At 41.7% G+C, this 21603-nt stretch overlaps 1 protein-coding gene across 2 annotated transcripts in view; it reads right to left on the reverse strand.

The window, feature by feature from the left end:
- Positions 1–323: 323 nt before the first annotated feature.
- The window catches only part of LOC130165218 (potassium voltage-gated channel subfamily H member 3-like), a 29294-nt gene continuing 8014 nt past the window's right edge, over positions 324–21603 (reverse strand). The window contains exons 2-15 of one of the 2 annotated variants that reach the window (XM_056370273.1): positions 19548–19781; positions 19270–19401; positions 18711–18856; positions 17278–17536; positions 16383–16540; positions 14403–14610; positions 12324–12701; positions 11738–11937; positions 10817–11066; positions 7215–7429; positions 3106–3380; positions 1913–2022; positions 1730–1782; positions 324–1280 (exon numbers count right to left, since the gene is read on the reverse strand). In XM_056370273.1, coding sequence (XP_056226248.1) covers positions 519–1280; positions 1730–1782; positions 1913–2022; positions 3106–3380; positions 7215–7429; positions 10817–11066; positions 11738–11937; positions 12324–12701; positions 14403–14610; positions 16383–16540; positions 17278–17536; positions 18711–18856; positions 19270–19401; positions 19548–19781 — 3380 coding nt within the window. In that variant the 3' untranslated portion in view covers positions 324–518. Of the gene's footprint in view, positions 1281–1729; positions 1783–1912; positions 2023–3105; positions 3381–7214; positions 7430–10816; positions 11067–11737; positions 11938–12323; positions 12702–14402; positions 14611–16382; positions 16541–17277; positions 17537–18710; positions 18857–19269; positions 19402–19547; positions 20364–21603 lie in introns of those variants that run through there. The other variant, XM_056370272.1, reaches the window with a different exon arrangement.

Here is a 21603-nt window from a genome sequence, read left to right on the forward strand (position 1 = left end):
GAGAGTTTAAGCACTGGATGGGTTGTTGAGTTACTCCAATGGAAACCAAAAGCTGTCTGCAACTTTAGAAATCAAATCATCCAAAAATCTAAACTTCTAAAGCTCAGCATGTCTTTGAAATTGGTCACTAGTATTTTAAAATGGCAATAAAATAAAAGTCCTGAAAAACAGCAGCAGGAGATTCTGGAGAAATCAGGATGAGTACTGGTAGCTAACTAGGGCAATCTCATATATAATATGATTCATATATATACTTAACTTTAAAAAAAGAGTTCAGTCGTCCTGCTGTTATATCAGTCCGTGTGTCAAACAAGTCAAAGTGAAACTGTAAAACAAACTCTTTTATTATCAGGTCTGCTTACACCTGGTGCTCAAGATCACAGTTTAGAATAGTTTAAAATCGATGTAACTCACATGCCAAACTTTAGGCAAATGTTTGTCATGCAGTAAGTTGTGTGGCATGCTGGTCCTGTCTGTCAGTCCCGTGTCAGTGTCAGGGTCTTCTTCTTCTTCTCTGTTCACACCGACGGCTGTCCTTCATTGATGAAGCTGAGCTGGGCGGTGTGCTCCCCCCACTCCATCTCCTGCAAATTCAGGAGGGGTTCTCGAGGGTGTGAGGCCATGCTGGAGGGCTGGGGAAGGGGCTGGAGGCGAGGCTGGGAGAGGGAATGAGGATAAGACCGGGATATGAAGTGGGACTGGGGTTGAAACTGGAGCTGGGAGTCAGACAAGGACAGGAGGTGGTGATGGGACTGAGGCTGTGTTTGTGGCTCACCACCAGGTCCTGATAAGTCTACTAAAAGGGGGACGATGGATGACGGGTGACTTGATGAAGAAAGAGAAGGGATGGAGGAAGATGAGAAGGGATGTGGCACAACTGTGTGCTCATGGGGGGAGCTGTTGAGTGACGGGGGAGCTGAGCAGTGAGAGAGTGGATGAGCTGCACTGGTCTGATGAGGAACTGGGGGATAATGGCAGGGGATGGTTCGGGAGGGTGAACACTGAAGTGCATCAAACTCTCCTTGTAACACCTTCATGCTCAGCTGAGGATAGGGCGGCTCGGGTGCCATTATAGGTGGAGGATTTTGATTGCCCACAGGTGCATGTTGGGTAAGAAGGGGTGGGGCTGGGGAGCAGCTGTGTGAAGACACGCTGGGAGGCGGAGTCAAAGCACTGGGTATCAGCAGAGCGGTGGGGTTGTGGAAGAGAGGTTTGAGAAGACGCGTCATTTCCTGCAGCTCCTGACTCACAGCAGTTACCTGACGGGACAGGGTGCTCATCTGAGGAGAGGGAGTCAGGTGGAAGAGTCATGAGTGATGTGTGTCAAATTCACTACAGAGCAGCAATCTGACTAATCAGTGTGTTTTTGGTTCCAGTGACAGAATGATCTTACAACAGCACAATAACCAATAAGTAAAAGATTGATTACGTGGAACAACAAACTTTTACTTTTGGTAACTTTTACAAAACGTTTTTTCCAGTCGAACCATGTGACTAACTTTTCTGATTTCATAGGATTCAAGGATGAACACCTAGAATTTTTTTTTTATTATAATCTTATTATAGACTGATAGGGTTAAAGTTAACATGTCAAGTCAAGTTAGCAAAAAACACGTAAAGGCATTTAAATCGGGCATCACAACCAATTAGTGCAAAAAGTATTCAAGTCCACATTCATAATCAACAATGTCACAGTTTTTCTCTGTAACACCAGTATTACCAGCCTCACCTCATGTTTTAGCTTAGCAATAGTCTGCATGGTGTCACCATCATCATGGGCCCCTGTGGACACACACATGCATACATACTGAGTGAATAGGGCTTCAGCAGCTGATAATTAATACTTTGGTTATTCGTTCAATAATTTATCTTTGAATCTCAGATGGGGCTGATGTTTGCTGTGTGTGTTAACCTGAGGTAGCTGAATCAGGGCTGGGTAAGAATCTCTGAGTCGCACTGGGAGAAAAGTCAAACTTGTGAGCTGCGGCGCTGTGGTTTTCTGCCTCGATGCCGTCCACAAACCTGATGACAGACAGGAGGAGGGAGTCAATGAGTTTCACACCAAACGAAAAGTTAACAAATTAAGAACTGTGGCATTAACTTTTTGATTTGTAATTTGTAAACTTCAAGTTGAAGTATGGAGAAATTACCAGGGTTGATCCCTTTGGGAGCATGAATGTACTCAGTAAAATTGATGGATGATTTGCTTAGTAGCATATGAGACATCTTGTGAGCAAGCTGATATTTTGGCATTAGAATAATGCTGGATGAAAGATCATGTGGCCTGTGAGGATAATAAACATGCTCTGTGAATTTCATGGCAATCTCACTCTTAAATTTAGTTATTTATCATTAATCAAAGTGACAATTTTGCACAAACTTACAGCATGGTTATGTAGCAGTTATGACAAACAAATAATAAAACCATGCTGATCTCAGAAAGTGACCTGCTTCCACTTTCTATAAACTCTATTAAGCTCATCGATAAGTCAAATTGAAAATCATGACTTGCATACTGAACCTTCCTGTAAATGGATCATGACAGAGAGTGCTTATGGAAATGTTATCCAGCTGGCAACAGTCAGCAGGTCAAAGGTTGATGGAGCGTTGGGGAGAAGCTGCACACTGCTGCATACTAATTACCAACCAGTCTCTGATACACTCATAATAATAATAAAGCTATATCTGACTGGAACCTCTCCTTCATTCACTACAGCAGCACTGACAGGTGCGGTGTTACATCACACTAATTTTGTCTAAGATTTATATATTTTTTGTAACTAAAACTCAAATTAATCAAAAAAATAATCAAGATATTAGTTGATTTCTTCTTTACTTCTGTATTGCTGCTGTTTCCCCAACATATCTGTATCTAACTGACACAGTGACACAATTTACGCTTGTGTGCATCCTCACACAGCTGTTCCAAAATAAAATTATTTCTCCAGCCCAGCGTCTGCTGCCACCTCCCCACGCAGGTGCAAATTAGCCTGTTTGTGTTTATGAATAAACAGTCACAAGGAATGCAAATTTCCCACTGAGGACAACTTTCTACCACTGAATGAGCTAAGTGCCCCATTTATAAATCAATAAATGGTTCCCTACCGAGGGCTGAGGTCCGACTGCAGGCAGCTGAAGCTCACCACAGGGATCTGCAGGCTGGCGGGCCGAGTGAGATCGCTCGCCGGTCTGAAGGGTCTCGGCGGCAGCAGTGGGGAACGCAGAGGGGAGCGCAGGGGGGAGCGCAGACCTCGGCCCAGCCTTCCGAGAGCAGGCATCTTGGGGAGAGGGGAGTGCTCCCCCTCGGACCCTGACCCCTCTTCGTCCTCCTTGATGGAGGCAAGCTTCTTTATGATTCCTCCGTTGCTCTCGCAGTCTGCCTGAAGAATGGCAGAAGTTCAATCATTCGTTTAGGACAGAGAAAGAAGGACAACAATTTAAGAATTTAAGGTAGGTTTACTTTCATGTGACTGGTGAAAACATGATGCTAGTGTTTACCTCAAGGTTGCAACAGCATTAATCCAATAAATATTTAAACATTTTGGTATATTTAAATGCCCCCAAATTGACTATTCTACGGTTAAATCACTAATCCATTGCTGAAGTTGAAAAGCATTGATACAGAGGAGTGTACAGAGCCAGCATGTACATGTGGGCAACATGTGGTTCAGAGACATTCTGTCATTTCATTTTGTGATTGAGAGATTGGAAAGCTGCTCTCAAACAGGCCCCAGGTGTTTCTATATCTATTTTTGATTTCCCACTTGACGGTTGTATGACAGCCAGCAAGAGTGCAATAGGTTACAATAAGCTCTGTTGATATTATTTGGTTCCAAATAATTATAATAAAACAACATTTAGAATTGATTTCTTTTTGGTGGAACACTGTATCTTTAAATGCCACTGCCACAAAACACTTCCCAAAGAAAAGCAAATATAAACAGTATGGAAATGGGACACAGCTTGTGAATCACTGAGCTCAGAAATTAACAGCAGTTTTGAAGTGTTGAAATTCTTTAACCAGAAGGGGGAGCTGCTCAGCCATCTAGAGGCTTCACTCAGAGTGGGTAGTTGCATTTCACAATGGCTGCGATGGTGCTGATGTCCATTCAGTTTATCAGCCGCGCTGCAAGAGATTCATTCAAAACCAAACAAGCATCGACTCCATTCACTCACAGAGACGTGAAGTCCTTCTGAAGGTTCTTCATGAGTTCAGATTTGAAAAAAACATTGATGACCTCTCTAGATGTTCATGACTCCTAATATCTAAACAGATTGTCCTTTCAAAGTAAAATTCCTGCAGTCAGCATCTTGTTGCTGGTGGCTATTAGAGGAATATTTCCTGCACCTTCTCTGGACTGAAATTTAAAGCTGATTAAAGCACTGGCAACCAAACCCCATCTCCTCTTTTCCCTTCTTTTATTCCCTTCTCCTCCTCTTCTCCCCTTCTCCCCTCTCACCACCACCCTTCCTCGTCTCTCCCCTCTATTTGTTGTCTTCTCCATCCAGTCTTTGGCTCACGTGCCCAGCTGGTATTTTTAGATCACAGTGGTTTAATTTTAGAAGTGGTTTGCCTGGAGGGGTCTGAGTGGAGAAACACACTGTTTGGAATTCCAGTGTGTGTGTGTTTATGTGTGTGTGTGAGCAGCACGTGCCACCCTTAGTATGCAGCATGCCACAATAAGGGCATCAGCCAATTATGTGTGTGTCTTTGTGGGTGTAAAGAAAGAGAAATATGTGTGTTCATGTACAGTGTGTGTGTGTGTGTGTGTGTGTGTGTGTGTGTGTGTGTGTGTGTGTGTGTGTGTGTGTGTGTGTGTGTGTGTTTGGCCTGAATTCTCCTCTGTATCATTCAGCAAGGACAACTATGATGTGTTTTGGTACATTGGTGTGTCAGAGTGTGATGCTGCATGTGTGACGGTCCGCAGTGTGTGTGTGTGTGTGTGTGTGTGTGTGTGTGTTGGCACGTGAATACAAATATCAGAAAGGTTCTTCTTTTTCCTTCCCCCTGCAGCTTCCTTTCATCCTGATGTTTTCTTGTCTCGTCTCCATCTGGTTGTTGCTCTATATTTATCCAGCCAGGGATGACCCCACCCCTCCCCAACCCATCTGACAGCACTATTTTTAGTCCCATGACATGCTTGCTGCAGGATCCTCTACTGCTCTAACTGTATGTATATATGTGTGTGTGTGTAAGGTGACATATATGGAGCTTTATCTGCATGGCATCTAAGCATATATTTGAGGTTTTTTTCCAGGCTTTTTTTTTATGTCACTGTTGTAATCTAGTGTTAGCTACAAAATTCCTCACACATCAGAATCAAAGTTTAGCTCCAATTCTCCAACATAGTTTTACTTTCTGTCTTAGTTTCTGATTTAAAGTGTAAAACCAGAAACAAACACAATGAAGCTTTATTTAACTACAACGCTGTACAGGGATTTAAATAATTTTTCTTCTTCTTTTTTCTGCCTTTGATTTATTTATTGTCTCTACTGCACTTTTTCTTTTCTTAAAATTGGTGCTATTTCTTACTGCTCTGCGGCTACATTTATAGTGTAATTTTGTAAAAGTTTTTGTCAATTCTGTTCTACTCTTGAACTGATTATATTATCCTTTGACTGTATAATATGATAAGATAAGATATGATATGATATGTCAACATATAGCACTATTGGAGACAGGCTTTTTAAATGAAAAATTGGACTAAGAGACAAACAACTACAGGCAATTTAGAGTAATCAATTAACCTGCATGTCTTTAGATTGTGGGAGGAAGCCAGAGTTCCCGGAGAAAACCCATGCAGGCATGAGGAGAACATGCAAACTCCACACAGGAAGGGCCGAGCCGGCCGGCAGGTTCAAACCAGAACCTTCTTGCCGTGAGGAGACAGTGCGAACCACTGCACCAACCTATCTATTGTATAGCAGATAATATACAAGTGTATAATGTTACACTTATTACTGGGAAGCTGTCAAGGTGCATTAAGACTATTCATGTCCTATAGCAAAATGTGAAGCAGAACTTACTATGACCTGGCCAGGTGTTAACACGTCGCTCCCACATTGGCCGTTATACTGAAGCCAAAATCCAGGTCAATTAATTATGACATAGTGTCTAGATGGGTTCTCTTGGATCTCTGCTCCAATTAACAGGCTTACTCACAATGAAAATGTGACTCAGTTACTTCCAGAATATGCTGGTTATTCATGTGTACGCTACAGCTGAGATCCATCTGTAAATCCCTGGCATCTGAATCGTCCATGTTTAGCTCTATCTGTTGGCTGCATCTCAAGCAGAAGCGGTGGCTTCCTCCTCACTCCCCAGTCCAGATGGCTAATCCTTTCCAAGTGCAAAGCCATCACTCTGGCATTGCGTAAAAATGTTGGGTGGAGGAGGTCACTGCACAGCTGAGACTAATCTAAAACACAGAAGGACTCGTCTCGTGCATGTTACCCAGAATTTTCTTCAAGTCATTTAGAACATGAGACAATTCACCTTCAATGCACTCCTTTGCCTAGCTGTATGGTAATATTAATAATGATAGTAGTTTACAAATGGGGAAAAAAACCCTGGGCTGCATTTCAAGGCAGCGACTATAAAGATTCTTCATTGGAAGTGAGTTGCTGCCCCAGTTGAAGGTCTAAAAGTATCTCAGAGTCTTGCTCTCAAGTAAGCGTAAGATGGAGCTCCGCTGGCCGGATGAGCATGAGCAACTTTCAATATGCCATTCGAGCTGTAGGTGCTGACTGAAAGAATGAGAGATAAAAGCAGCCATGATGACTTTCCTTTGGGTGTCCAGGCTAACTTGGAGATAGCGCAGACATCCATAATGTCCATCTTGTTGAAAAGAGCCATTTGAAGGTGTTTGGGTATCTGATAAGGATGCCTCACAGCATGTTCAACTGGGATGAGACCCCTGAGAAGACCCAGAACACGCTTGAGGGATTACATATCCCATCTGGCTGGGAAACATCATGGTATCCCCCCAGGAGAAGCTGGAGGACGTGGCTGGGGGAGAAGAACATCTGGGATACGTTGCCTTGCCTGTAGCCACCACAACCCAATAAGTGGCGGGAAATGGAAGGATGGTTGGACATGCAATCCATCATATATGCTGACATACTTTGTTTCAGAAATCATGTTTAAGCTTCAGGTACCTGACATTAATCAAATGATTTAAATGGACTCATTCAAGTATCAGTCATCATCGTACCTCTATGTTGTGTCCTTCCCGGAGGTTGTATGTCAGATCGTGCTGGATCTCAGTGACAAACTTTTGGGCGTAGTCAGGATAGAGACAGAGCACCTCGCGGAGGCCTTTGAGGCTGATGTACTGCAGGTCGCAGTAGGTCAAGGCCTTCACACAGGCATTGGTCTTTATCACTTCCTCCTGTGTCAAACAGTCAGAGCCAATCAGGTCGCCCCGACCTGGAAAACACAAGTAAAATTAATTTTACATGATTAGTACCCTTGCCAGAGAGGTTACGTTTTTCACCCGTGTCTATTTATTTGTCAGCAGGATTGTGCAAAAGGTAAGCAAGTAGCCAAAGTATGAGGAGGATATCCAGTCAACCTGTGCAGTTATGAAAATAACTTCTGCAGAGGTCAATGAAATTATCTTCCTACTATATATTCTAACACAGCCTAAGGATTGAGGTGTACTGTTAGACAATTTTTATATTCGTGTTAAACTGTACACTGTGGGATACAGATGGACTGCTGGAGATGAGAATAGAAGCTCTGTGTTATGCTTTTTATTTCTCTACCTCACTGCTTTCTCCAAAGCTGTAAATCCAAAGTGGCAATGCCAAAACAATTTGTGTGTGTGTGTGTGTGTGTGAGAGAGAGAGAGACAGAGAGAAAGAAAGAAAGAAAGAAAGAAAGAGAGAGAGAGAACAAGCAGGAAAAAAAGTAAAAAGAAAAATAGGATGTGTGAGCATTGTGTGACGATCTGTATGCATGAGAGAAAGCAAATTGTTCGGGTGTCTATTAGAGATATCTAAGTGTGTTCGTCTCCTCAGGAGGGAGAGGAGGAGAATGTGCGTGTTTGTGCTTGTTTCAACATCCACATGCATGTGCTTGTGCTGTACATACACAGCAGGTACACCATGCTAATGAGTTCTGCCTCTTTCCTCTGTAGGCAGCACTCGCTTCATTATTTACACCCGTTTGATCATTAATATGAGAAACAGTGTTGCCAATTTGCTCCCTCTGCTTTATATGAACCAGAACTGAATCCAGTGGTGTGAGTCTGTTTGTGTTTCTCCATTCTGTTTCATCCATGTCATCCAGGATGGAGTATCAGTGTATGTGTTGTAAGACTAGGCTCTGGAGAGGCTCTTATTCTGGAGGAATGACTCTGAAGCAGGCTTCTGGTTCTAGCTGTTTAATCAGTGTTGTATTTTGTTGATTTTTCATTGTATGAATGATGTTTTCTGGACTTTTTGAGTTGCAGTATTTTGACTGGATGGGGCTGTGTCTGTATATTTATGATCTTTTGCTGATATTTGTATGTGAATTGAATATTATAAGATTATAAGCGCTGAGGTGTTTAGTTGTGACTTTCTATAGTTTGGTTTGTCAGTATCATTCAGCCAAATTTTTTTATCATTAGTATAAAACAACATAACAAAATAGTGACTAAAAGCTGCGATAAACTAGAATGGATCAAATGAAAATATGTGACATAAAAGGTGACAAATCCACACTTAATTAGCGCAAAGTTTGCAGTTCTACAGCTTCTAGCTCTTATTTTTGGTTTTCTGGCCCGAGCTGGTGAATATAGTTGACCATTTAGCAGCTAAAGGGCCAGATATTTCCTTTAGGAGATGATGAAGACCAAAACAGAGCTAAAAGGAGAGTGAACACTGGATTTACATTCATAAGATGACCAGAATCACAGCTCAAAATAAATGTTAATATGGACCCATGTCTCCTGGATGCGTAAATATGCAACTGTTTGCTAACACGTTTTGCCATAACAACTTTATAAGGGGATATTATGCTAATTCTGTCTTCACAGTTTGTTCCACTGCTGCTAAGTGGCAAAATAAATGCACAAATTCATTCATTAATTCATGCATTAATACTGTTTATGGATTTCCTGTAGGACTTCTGGCTGCTCCCCAAACTGTTCCATCAATCTCTGGGTCACGCTCCATCTGTCACCTGATGGTGTATGAATTGTCTGCCCACAGGAGCAGTTTAATAAGGGGATGATTGCAGTTTTTATCAGCACTGGGTTGCTCTTCTTCATTACGTCCCTCTTCATAAAAGCTGGCTGACTGTCTATTAAATGCTGGATGTCTAATAACTTGCTCAGTGGTAAAAGCCGTTTCTCATCTTCTGCTCATAATGCTCCAAGCAGACTCCAAAATAGCCCAAAGAGAAGAGATCTTGTATCTTCCTTCCTCTATGCTTAAGAAAAAGTTTCACAATTTGATTGTGAAAAGTTTTTTTTACATATTACTTAAAAAGCACTTCATGGTCTCACTCCAGCATATTTTGTGAATTTCATGCACCTACACACAAACTCAGTCTTATATCCTGCAACAAACCTGTACAAGCAGTTTGTAGAACTGCTTCCTGAAACTTATTTGCCTGATAGGTCACTTTAAATATCTAACTCAATCTAGAAATTAGTATTTTTAAGTTTAAGTCTGTTTGTGTCTCGTGACTTTTTTGATAAAATTTTGGCTGGCTTCATCTACTCCATCACTCTCACCACTTTCCCACAAGTTAATATATTCCCATATCTGTGCTCCCTTGTTGTTCCTGAAGTATGCTTGTTCTTTTTCCATGTGCATAATTATTCCTGTGCTAAACCTAATACTCTTTCTGTGTACTTTTTGATGGTGCCATCAAATCAGTCTAGGGTGGTAGATTACCAACTAAATCTGCATCAGCTGAACCTCTGACATATCTGTTTCATCTTGGATATGAAAAATTGACCTCTCCCAGTAAAATGTTCCATTTCCAAAAAATACTTGGATGAGGGCTGTAGTGTCCACGGCTGGGCAGCTGAAGAAGGTTTTATTGACTCAGCTCCAGTGGGGAACCTCCTAGGAGGGATATTTGGCACTCAACACAATGGTGACAGTTGCATCTCTTCTCCTCCATCTTGTTCCTACTGCACTCGGACGCAGAAGAGTCACTTTGCTGCCGGAATCTAGGAGGGCTTCCACGGTTTGGAGTCCAAGACAGAGAAGCCCTTCAAGATTCAGGTAGAAAAATGACTCACTCAGACTGTCGGCCCAACAGGAGGCACAGGCCACTAATGTACTTACCTACTTCTTTAACCTTGTTCTGGGCAAGCAGGAATAAAAGAGGGTGGAAAACAGATGGATGGAGCCAGCCCTCCCATATAATCTCACAGTGGGAATGGGTGCTGTCCATGGTGCTGAACCTCAGTGGCATTGGCTGTGTGATGTGGGATGTGTCTGACATGTATTGTATTACATATTTTTATGATTTTATTGTTTAATATGTGCATTTCTACTGCTTATGTTTCAAAAGTGTATATTCTGATAATATTATTTCACTCTGATTAATTAAAAATGTGATATTCAATATAAAATTGTTTCTATCTAACAAAATTTGTATAAAACATAAGAATTTCACTACAAAGAAGCGTAATAAATACAGTTAGGTTTTCCCTTTCATTAAGATTGAACCACTACGAGTTTTATACAACTGATATTGATAGTTTCATTCTTTATATTGATGCAGATACCGGCTGATTTTTGAGCCACGGTTCAAAATCTTTAAATTTTCATATACTGAAAAAAAATAAAAAATGTCAGTTTAGTTCTTTACCCAGAATGGCCAGCACGGTGTTATCCTTCAGTACTTCCATGGAGCCCGAGCATACAAAGTAGATAGCCTGGAGGGCGTCACCCTGGCGGATGAGGAACTCCCCGGGTGCGCAGAAGGAGGTCTTGATGATGAGGGAGAGGGAGCGCAGACACCCCCTGCTGGCTGATTCAAAGAGCGGCAGCTGCAGCAGCTCCTTGTTCAGGTGCATGGCGATGTCGGCCCTCAGCTCATCTGGGAAGTCCTTCAGCAGCTGTGAAGGGAATAAGAAGGAAAAGAACTGACCTCTGCAGTGAAACAAAGGCACAGAAACATAGACACTTGGATTGGTCCCGCAAAGAGCTCCTTTCAAGGTATAAGGTATTCTATCTTTGTTCATTTACTCACTTCTCACCCTTAACAGCAACAGCAACAGGGAAGGGAAACTTTACAAGGTAAAAGTTGTGGGTTATTACCTTAAAGGATTCCACCATCATCACCATCATGTCATGTTTTTTTAAAAGGATTATCTAGATTTGTATCCATGGTAAAACACACCAAGAATGATTTTAGTGTCTATGAGGCCATTAATCCATGAAATTAAGATAGCTGCCACAGCATGATAGAACCTAAAGCAAAACCCAAATCCTCTCAATGACTTTGAGCTATTTCTTTAGTTGGCCTGAAGGGCAAGTCAGCGGATTTGCACTTTCAATTTTAGAAGCCAATCCAGCTGATCCTATTGTAACTGACAAGGTCAGTCCAAGCCACAGAGGTCATATACCCTTTGCAGAAAGTTAAAGGAACAGCCATTTAGAGTTACATAACACTGATATTGGACACTGATATCAGTCAGTCAGTCACATTATCTTGTGGTAAAGATATCTAATTGGTTAATGTGTCTAAATTCATTCAGTCATTCATGATACGGTGAGTCCCTCCTACCTCACTGACGTCGATACCGTTGTTGACAGACCAAGTCGTCTGGAAACATTCCATCATGCGTTGCTCGAGAGCCTTGGGTAGCCGGTGCACCCGGATGAAGTCCTTCAGGTCCTTGGTGCGAGTGTGGTAGAGGGAGCGGCGTGAGTACATCCTCTGGATGATGGCGGTCACATTACCAAACACCACGGCATGCATTAATGCTGCAGAGGCGACAGATAGAGACAAAAACACCAGGAAAGCCTGTCTCAGTGAAGACTTCTTGCAACAGTTCAGTTTTATTGCCAAAATGGCACAATATCATTGTGCAATAACATTGTGCCATTTAAGGTTATTGTCTGGTGAAATTTAAACTGTTTTCATTACTGAATAAGTGAATACGCTCTTCCCAAAACTAAGAGAAATAACTCTTTCTGAACAGTAAAACTGCTTAGTGTCACGGTGAGCCATTGTCTGCCTATGGAAACATTGAAGATGCCAAAACTCATGATTTGTGCTACAGCCAAGGTCGTTTTTTTTGCCTTTGGCTTTATGTCTTGCTGCTGCACTCACTCAAAGTGTGAATGGTTTGATGTGGTGTTTTGCCCACCTCCAATCAGCATGGTGCAGATGGAGAAGATCTTCTCAGAGTCTGTGTTGGCTGACACGTTGCCGAAGCCCACGCTGGTCAGACTGCTCAGAGCAAAGTACAGTGATGTTACATAGGAGCTCCGGACAGATGGGCCGCCACTCAGCGTCGTGCCCGAGACGTTCACTGTCCTCACTCTGGTCCTGCTGCTGTTCCATTGGCCTGAACCCAGCAAACCCGCCCCGTTCAGTGGCTCCAACCCCGAGCCATTCAACTGGCTGTAATTGGTCAGCCCTGCTGTCATGGTGCCTTCAGGCGAATCAGAGACTCCCAACAGGGAGGTCAGCGGTGCCAGGAAGTATGGCGTTCCCAGGCGTTTGGCAAGTTCATGGAGCCAGCCTGGTGGGGGAAGAGGGACAGTCCAGAAGAGTTTGTCAGTTTAATGAGAATGCATCCATGCTTGTTAGATGACCTTTACTAGCAGGCTTCATTAGCAGCTGTAACAAAGCTGGAAGGGCAGAGTAATTACTTCACTGTTGGTGTTTGTGTATTTGGTAGTACAGGCCACACAGTGCAGGCATTTCAGATAATGTCAGCTTACATTTACACATGGAGAAAATCATTTTTATGTGTCCAACTCTCATATTTTAGCAGCTGTTTTATTATGTTATGTTCCTAACTGTTTAACCCATTCAGTACCAGAGCCTATTATAATGGACATCAAATAATAATTAGTCTACACCAATGAAACAGTACTGTTTTAAAGATTGACTTTGACCAGCGTTGCAGACAGACATACAGATATTGAATATTAATATATTTACATGTAAACCTCACTTTCTTGATCTTGGTATAATATTAACATATTACATTCAAAGATTAAAAGTTAGTAACAAAGGTTATTCGTTATTGTCATAGGTTATTTACAACGTCTGAGATGCCTCCAGATGAAGTCACTCAACCGCCTAACACACATTAGAGTTAAGTGGCAGCTACGATGTTGACCTGATGGCAGATGTGACCACCAGGCATGCTCTGTCATATTCAAGAAAGTCAAGATGTCAGAACCCTAAATGGTATTAAAACAGATCAAATAAAAATAGAGGTAAAAATCTCATTGTCGACCCAACCATGTCTATAGTTAACACATAAATGGCCCAAACGATCACTAACTGGAAAATCCATTATAATTCTAAGAAGTATTTCACAAAGTCTCAGTTGAAATCATTATTGACATTGCTTAAAGATGAGAATTTTGACAATCTTTCTGTCCATCAGCCCAGTTTAGTCCAGAGCAACAGATCTGAATAACCTCTAAGAAGATTGCTGTAAAATATTATAATTTATAGTTATGGTATCCAGATGATGATTTGACCATTAGGACAAGATTTCCCAACACATTGGTCCTAATCTACTGGGAAACTTCAGAATTACTGAGCTCCTTCATGCTCCCCATATGATGAACCCTTTTCATTTTGGACACTGCATAACTGAACAATGCAGCTTCATTACACTGCGAATGCTGCTGTCATGAGTAAAAACACTAGAGTTAAATTGTAATGATATGGAGAGTAATGGACAGTATAATGTTTCTCACAGTGTGCAGGACAAAGCCCTTTTAAGAGCCTCCCATTCCCCCATGCACACACACTCATTGAGCAACAATGGTGGAGTGATGCTTATCGGAAGCAATTTGGGCTCAAGTGTCGCAGTTACCAACCCCACAATTAATGGACAGCCCACTCCTCCACCTCCACCTCACCCCATGTGTCCAGTTTTACCCATGTACATCCGTGCATCAATGGATGTGTTTTCTGCATCAATTTTTCTTCTCTAGTCTCATTCCATGTTGCTGATTTAAATCACTCAGGATAACCACCATCACAACGAGCGCCTCACAGGATTGGTGTTATTTGGCGCAGTTTTTTTTCCTTTTCCAATACCTGTGGATTGCTCAGTGACAATTAAGCATATATTGCCTAATAAATTACAAAACATTAATTTTATTTGTAATCATTGATGTGTTACCTTTTATTGTTACTTCATAATGTAAAAATGCCCATAACACCATACACACACAACAAACACAGATACACAAACCTATATCCCAGGAGGCGGGGCTGTTACTTTCGATCTCGCTGCGTCCGATGAAGTACCAGACACAGGCCATCCAGTGGGCCAGCAGGGCAAACGTGGACATGAGCAGGGTGAGGACCACAGCGCTGTACTGGGAGTAGCGATCCAGTTTCTGTAGGAGACGCAAGAGGCGCAGGAGTCGCACCGTCTTCAGCAAGTGAACCCCGAAGTTCTGGGAGGGAGGAGTCATGGGTTTTAAGGTATAAACACATCTAACAGAGAATTTTTAAAGAGTGAAGCTTATTTGGATGGGATTAGTTACCCTTAGATAGGTACAGTGACATAATTAGAACTAGATTTCATATATAATCTTAAAGGTTTTCTATCTGGAGCCAAGGGAGGTTTGCAATTAGAAATTACCCATGCACACTGGGAATTTTAATCAGTCATCTTGAAAGGGAGCTAAGGACCTGTCCCACGATCTCATTCACAGTGCAGTCTGAACCTTGCAGCTCAGATGGGAATACTAAAAATCCATAACACAATTTTTAACTCAAGATAAACTTAGAGTTACTTTAATTTCAGCTGCAGCTTTTGCCAGAGAAGGTATACAGAGACGATCACTGTCATTATCATCCTCATCTCGAAAGATTCTTGTTGTCCTGAGGTAAAAATGACTTCACTGACTCCATTGATTTTCTCCCTTACCTTTGTATTAACTGCAGATGCAATTCCCTGCTCAGTTAAGTGGTGTTTTAATTAGTAATTGAAGTAGCTGCAGTTTCAACACAGCTGATGATGAATTACACCACACTCAGACAGTATTTAATTCTCAGGATATCTGGATATGTATCCATTCGGGGAATTTAACTAAGTGTGTAAGGACTGCTTTACCACAGTGTTAAGTCAATACATCCTCAATGCATTCAGAGGTCCTGACAGACACTGTGCACTTTAAAGAGATCTGATTTCCACTTACACTGCAACTCATCAGGACCTGTTGTCATTTCAGCTACAAGTAAGCATTTTATCATGGCTGGGTTTTCTTCAAATTACTCAGTGTGTGTGTCATAGGATGGGGAAGGAATACTCTATGAATGAACCACTCCCTACTGTTTTGCTAAAATAGATTATAAACTTGTCCACATCTACACATAGATCCCGGAATTATTACTTTGAGTCAAAGTGAAACCAGACCCTCCGGGTTTTCTTCCAGAAGTAAGAAAACCTCAATCAAAACCATTTCAAATGAATCAAAATTGATCATTTAACATCCAGGCATATAATATACGATAAGGATGTACAGACTTAATGGGAGCTGTAGTTTTTTGTATGCTATCAAACTAAGTATTACTTCACTTGGTTAAAAAATGTACATAATTTTGTTTTAAAGAAGTACTTTCCACGTGCTTATAACAATTCAATCATCATATGACCCTTCATATTCCTCTGCCCTGTAGCACAGTGGTCTACTATCTATTATAGCTGTTAAACAGCTGGGAGGCTCTACACTCCAAATCATCCGGCTAATCTACTTGCTTCCACCTGTAATTTGTCGTCAGCGTACTCATTCATCAGCTTAATTACCAGTTACCTAATAATGAGTTTCTTGTTGAAGCTCAGACTCCCTCGAAGCCACTACAGCGAATAATGAGCAAAAGAAGCAAGAGACAGAATTTCAATAAACATTCAGCAAAAAAATCTATGAAAATCTTGATTTTTCTTCTTTCAGATAAAAGTAAGGTTGTGTTTGCTCTCTGTTTCCTCTGCTGTGTCTTTATAGCAGAGCAGCTTTTGTGTGTGTATATGTGTGTAGTGTTGCCCCTGTGCTCACTGTACATTTGAAGGCTCTTTCACAGTTATATTAAATCAATGCTGAGTGAGGATCGAACAGCAGGAGAGTGCTAACACTAACAGAGCCATAAATTGTACTGAAAGACACACAAATAAGTGCAGTCAAACGTGTATGACTTGCAAGTTCCAGGTTGTGTAAGTGAGACTCACCACACTGATATTGAAGGCGTAGAGCAGGTCAAAGGGCAAGGCGGCGATCAGATCCACAAACAGCCAGGATGTAACGTAGTGGATGCAGATGGAGCGGGCGTCGTACACGACCTGACCGGATGTGCTCACGTAGGTGGTTCGGAAGTTCAACACAATATCTGACACACAAACACACCAGTGCTCCTGAACACAGCTTTTCAACTCGCTCTTGGATATTTGAAGCTATGAACTGTGTTAAGTTTCAAAGCATCAGAAAGACCACTGGATTATGGGATGCTGTAACAAAATCCTTAAATATAGGCTGTAAGTTTTAACATCACAATGGAATTATACTGCATAAGTGCTGCATTCAAAGGTTCACTTCAGTAAACATATGGAGCTGTGACAGAAAGATCCTGGCTGTAAAAATATTTCCTTTAATAAGCCTTCTTCAAGTGGGATTAGTGGACTTGGTTGCCAGAGGGGAGACAGCAGGTTTAGATAGAGAGGAAGTGGAGATTGTTAAGGAGGTCAAATTAGCATACAGCTCCAAAGCGCCGGGAGGAGTTGGAGGGCATTGCGGACCATGGTGCAGCTGAAGGGGCCAATTAAGAGACCAGGAGTGATCGTTTCTAGGCCTACTTGATTGGAAAATAAAGTCCAAGAGGGAGCTGCCTCTTAAACTGACAGCATGTTAGAAGAAATGGATATAGTAGTATAAAGTAGTATAAACGGACAGGAGCAAAGAGGCATGGCTTAAAGAGAGAAATGAATTAAAGAATAAAGGAGACAGAATTAAGAATGAAGTCTGTGATTAAAGGATTGGTATTGGCTTTAAAGATAAGACTGGATTAAAGCGGATACCAAAGCAAAATAACTTGTAAAAAAAGAGACAATCATGTGAAAACAGCCTTACCGATGATAAAGAGGATTTCCACCAAGATATCGCTGACACTCGGAGGGTTCCGTGCTGCCGAGCCGCCGTCCTCTCGTATCTCCACAGCCGTGAAGCAGACATTATAGGGAACAGTAACCGCCACATAGAAAGTGGCCAACAAGATCAGCCAATCCCAGCCGGCCTTGAACGCACCGTAGTGGAGGAGGATGAGACGGGACTTCTGGACGTCTGCCACCTTGTACTCTGGGACAGGGTTAGCATTGGCTCCAAGGACACTCTGGGTATGGTGTATGGAAACACACACACAAGAGCATTAATAATAAAATCAAATTAACAATATTAATATTCTATATTTGTGTAATTACCATTGGAAGGATCTCCACTCTTCAGCATAAATATTTTATTACCAGTATTACTGATGTAGTATTATTCATGGTTTTAGTTGGAACATGAAATGTTGTGAATGCTACATATTTAAATACATTAGTCAAACATGGAAACATCAAAAGAAAATACAGCGTATTTGCAGCTTCACTCGGAAATCTGTTGCCTTCCAAAATATATATGAGTAAAGCTACAACCCATACAGTGAAGCATTTCCTAAGAACGGCACCCATCAACATGTGGAAGTTCCGAGCGATGAGTAATTATGTAATAATATAGTTATAACTACACACACACACACACACACACACACACACACACACACACACACACACACACACTCACAAGGTGAAAACAAAACCAACAACACCGTCTAATATAACTAGTCCAAAATTTGTCCATCTAGTAAATAATGATGTGAGCTGATGCAAGAGGATGAAATCTTTCGGCCATGATACCTTATCAGTCATCCCCTCAATGAATTAAAAAAACTAACGAGAGCTTTTATGTTAATTTCTTCCCTTTAGGGTCCCGAGTCCTTCAGATTGCGCTGCAAGGACATATTTTCTGTCTTGTCAGTTGTTTGAATTTGCAAGTTTTCATCTTGTTGAAATAAATGCAAATCAGTTATGATGTAAACGAAACCCTTAAGTAAGGGACAAACAAATTGCTCATTTATCAGCAAATGCAAGTTTGTGAGATTAATCTGCTGACACTGTGTACAGCACCCAGTCAGAAGTTAATTTAGCAAAAGAGTAAAGGTCTTAAGCCTTGCTAGTGCCTCCTAGGCTGCAATGTTTATTACAATTAGTTTATTACAACAAGTGTTAGACAGAACAAACAATGCAATAATACTTTTAGTCCTTTCAGAGCCTTAAAAATCTAACAGTTTGGCCATTGCAATCAAAAGGTTTGGAGCACATGAATATGCTCAGCAAATTTCATGACTGTTGATTCAGTCAGTGATATTTCTTCTTCTCTTTAGAGTGTCATGCTTTTAGAAAAAACAATATTCAACAGGGCAAACCCTAAATAGGACAGAATATACCAAATACGTCATGTCTCACATTGTTGATCTTAAGCTTGCTCTTGGACTTGTCCTGTTTCTGTAGGTGTCCAGACAGCTGGTAGAGGACAGCCCGACTGCGGCGGCGCTCCATGTTGAAGCCTGGAGGGCGGCTGATCTGGCGGATCTCCATGCCTGTTTCCTCATCTGAAAGCAGGGACACAAAGTCAGAGAGACATGACGACATGTGGCAGAAACATCCATCATACTTCGTTACTCAATCTGTGACTCCCAAACCACAGACATTTCCTCTCTGAATGGGATTAGTATTTTAGGACAATGGAAATGTCTTGCTTTACACTGCATGTTAGTGGTGTAAATACGATCTGAACTTTAGATGCATTTCAATTGATCAGTTATATACAAATAATTCAGCAAAGGGTGTCGTAAAAGAGTAGAACAGGGTCATTCAGCTCCCAAACCCCCAGCATAATATCACCAGTCATTTCTGCAGCTACATTTCTGCCACAGCTGCAAAGCCACTACTGGATCATTTCATGAGAATTATTGTGGAATTGGACGCTGCCGACTTTCTCCCTCTTTGTCATGCTTCCTCTCACCGGTGTCAGATTCGTTTCCATGGTCCAGGTCCTTATTTTCTGTAATGTCCTTATGTGAGACCAGGAACAGAACCACCTCGCTCTTCTCGTTCTTTATGGGCACAATGTCCAGCAGACACCAGAACTTGGAGCCTGTTAAAAGAAAAGAGATCAGAGTATTCCTGCTTTAAGAGGAATTACCCTGCAATCCACAAACCTTCCAGGCTTGATATATTTTTGACACCACCAGTGTTAAACATGATTTAATTTGACAACATCCTACAGCAAATCAGTCTTACCGCTCTTCTTGTACAGAACGATCTCAGTCTTGAACTCTCGACGTTCATCCAGAGCTTTCTGCATCTGCGAGGTGAGGCGGTCGCTGGTCTCGCTGCCGTACAGGAAGTGACACATGCAGCTCTTCTGCATCAGCTCGCCGCGGGCGAAGCCGGTCAGTTCACAGAATCCATCAGAGCAGTAGACTATGGGATAGAGGGTCTGGACCTGGGCATTCCCCAGGACAAAGTTACTGTCTGAGGGGAGAAAAGATGAGAAGGTAGTGGGGAAACAGAGAAACAGAACAGGAATGAAGCAGGAATCCATCACTCGTATGTCACTCGATATAAATATATACTGTTGCAGGAAATAGCATCCACGTTCTGCCATTTGGCTTGGTGTAAGCATACAACAGCTACAACTCCTATGAGACTTATACATAGGCTCCCTGAAAGCCTCATGGGAGTTGTAGCTGCTAACAAAATACTCATTCACAGTGAAGGCAAAGTCAGCAAGAAACGCCATGTTACAGCTGTGAGCTTGTTACACGTCCGGTCTCATTCACACAACATGCTTTACTCCACCGTGGGGTCATGACCTACAATTTCACAACAATGTAATGTTAATTCAAAGAAAACATAATTAAAATTTTATGCACATTGTCTCCTTTTTCCACAGCGTTCTTTCTCACCTCTGAAAGGCCTCGGAGTAACTCTGCTCACTTTGAAGAGCTCTCCTCGGGGAGAGTTTAACATGCCTGCTGCCTTTCAATGAACTTCCTATCATCTACTTTTCCTTCTTCTCCCCTCTATTGTTCCCTTCAAATAATCTTGCTTTGTTCGTCCCATGCGTCTTCCCCACTTCTCTCTGCCTCTATGTCCTCTACAATATTTTCAGAAGCAGCCTCTTTATCAGACACTGTATAGAATTGGGCTACAAAAATAAACTTGACTTTTCCATAGAGCAAAGACATCGTAGACTTACATTATAAAAGTAATTTCTTTATGTTCACAGCTTTGGGCAATAGTTAGCGTTGGTTATAAGAATTTTTCTGTGCAGAAGAGAAACCAATAAAACCACTTACATACTGTATATCAGTGTGGGAATTTGGGATCTTCTCAGTCACATTCATATTCATCCCCTCATATATGCTCATGTAACACATTACTGTGATATATCTGGCAAGCCCTTCAAAGCAACATAATGTAGTCATAAGGATGGGTGGTACATGATGTATTCATGACCCCTGCAGTAGCCGGACAGTCGGTCTCAGTCTTGACAACCAAGCAGTGACACGAGCGGTGCAGTCTCACATGCTGTAAAATCATATTTTGATTCAAGTACTTTCTGGGTTTCTGTAGACAGTGATTCTTTATGAACTGTGCCAGACTGACTGAGTCCTGCCTTCACAAAACTGATACAGTGTTTGCTTTCAGCCTACTCTTCTGTCGGCCGCACTGTCTCTTTTTCCTACCACTGGAGTGGCAACAAATTCGACACATAGTTCCTATAATATTCTAGTGAGGGTCATCCAATCCTGTTTCGGTTTAAGTGATTCTACAAAATCCTGGATTACATTCACTGTTTTTAAAATTTCTTCTTAATACAATATCTGTATATGCATTGAAGTTTTGCAGCTGAAACACTTGGTGAAGATATGAATGAACAACATTGTGTCGACGTATGCGATTTCATATAACCCTGCTCTGCTGGAAAGTCATCTGCTCCAGTAAGGAGTTGTAGTAAGGTTTGCATCCAAAAGCAAACATGCATGTAAACGTATGTAAACAGACTGCCAGGCTGTGATGGAAGCAGGAGCTCCAACAAATGGTTTGACAGCCTGAGTGATGGGGACGATCTTGAATAATTTATTGTGAAACTGACTTACATATGATAGGTGACTCACACAGCCAAGACATTCATTCGACTGAGATCATTAAAGTCCATACATAAATGAAGCTAGAAAGCGGAGTGCTCACGTTGAGAAATGTGAGCAATAGAGGACGAGAGAGCAGGCAAGAAAATGATTGAGAGAGAAGGACAGAGAGAGTGAGAGAGAGATGGATTAGCAGGGACTCC

This window comes from Seriola aureovittata, chromosome 24 (assembly GCF_021018895.1).
Source record: "Seriola aureovittata isolate HTS-2021-v1 ecotype China chromosome 24, ASM2101889v1, whole genome shotgun sequence".
Lineage (NCBI taxonomy): Eukaryota > Metazoa > Chordata > Actinopteri > Carangiformes > Carangidae > Seriola > Seriola aureovittata.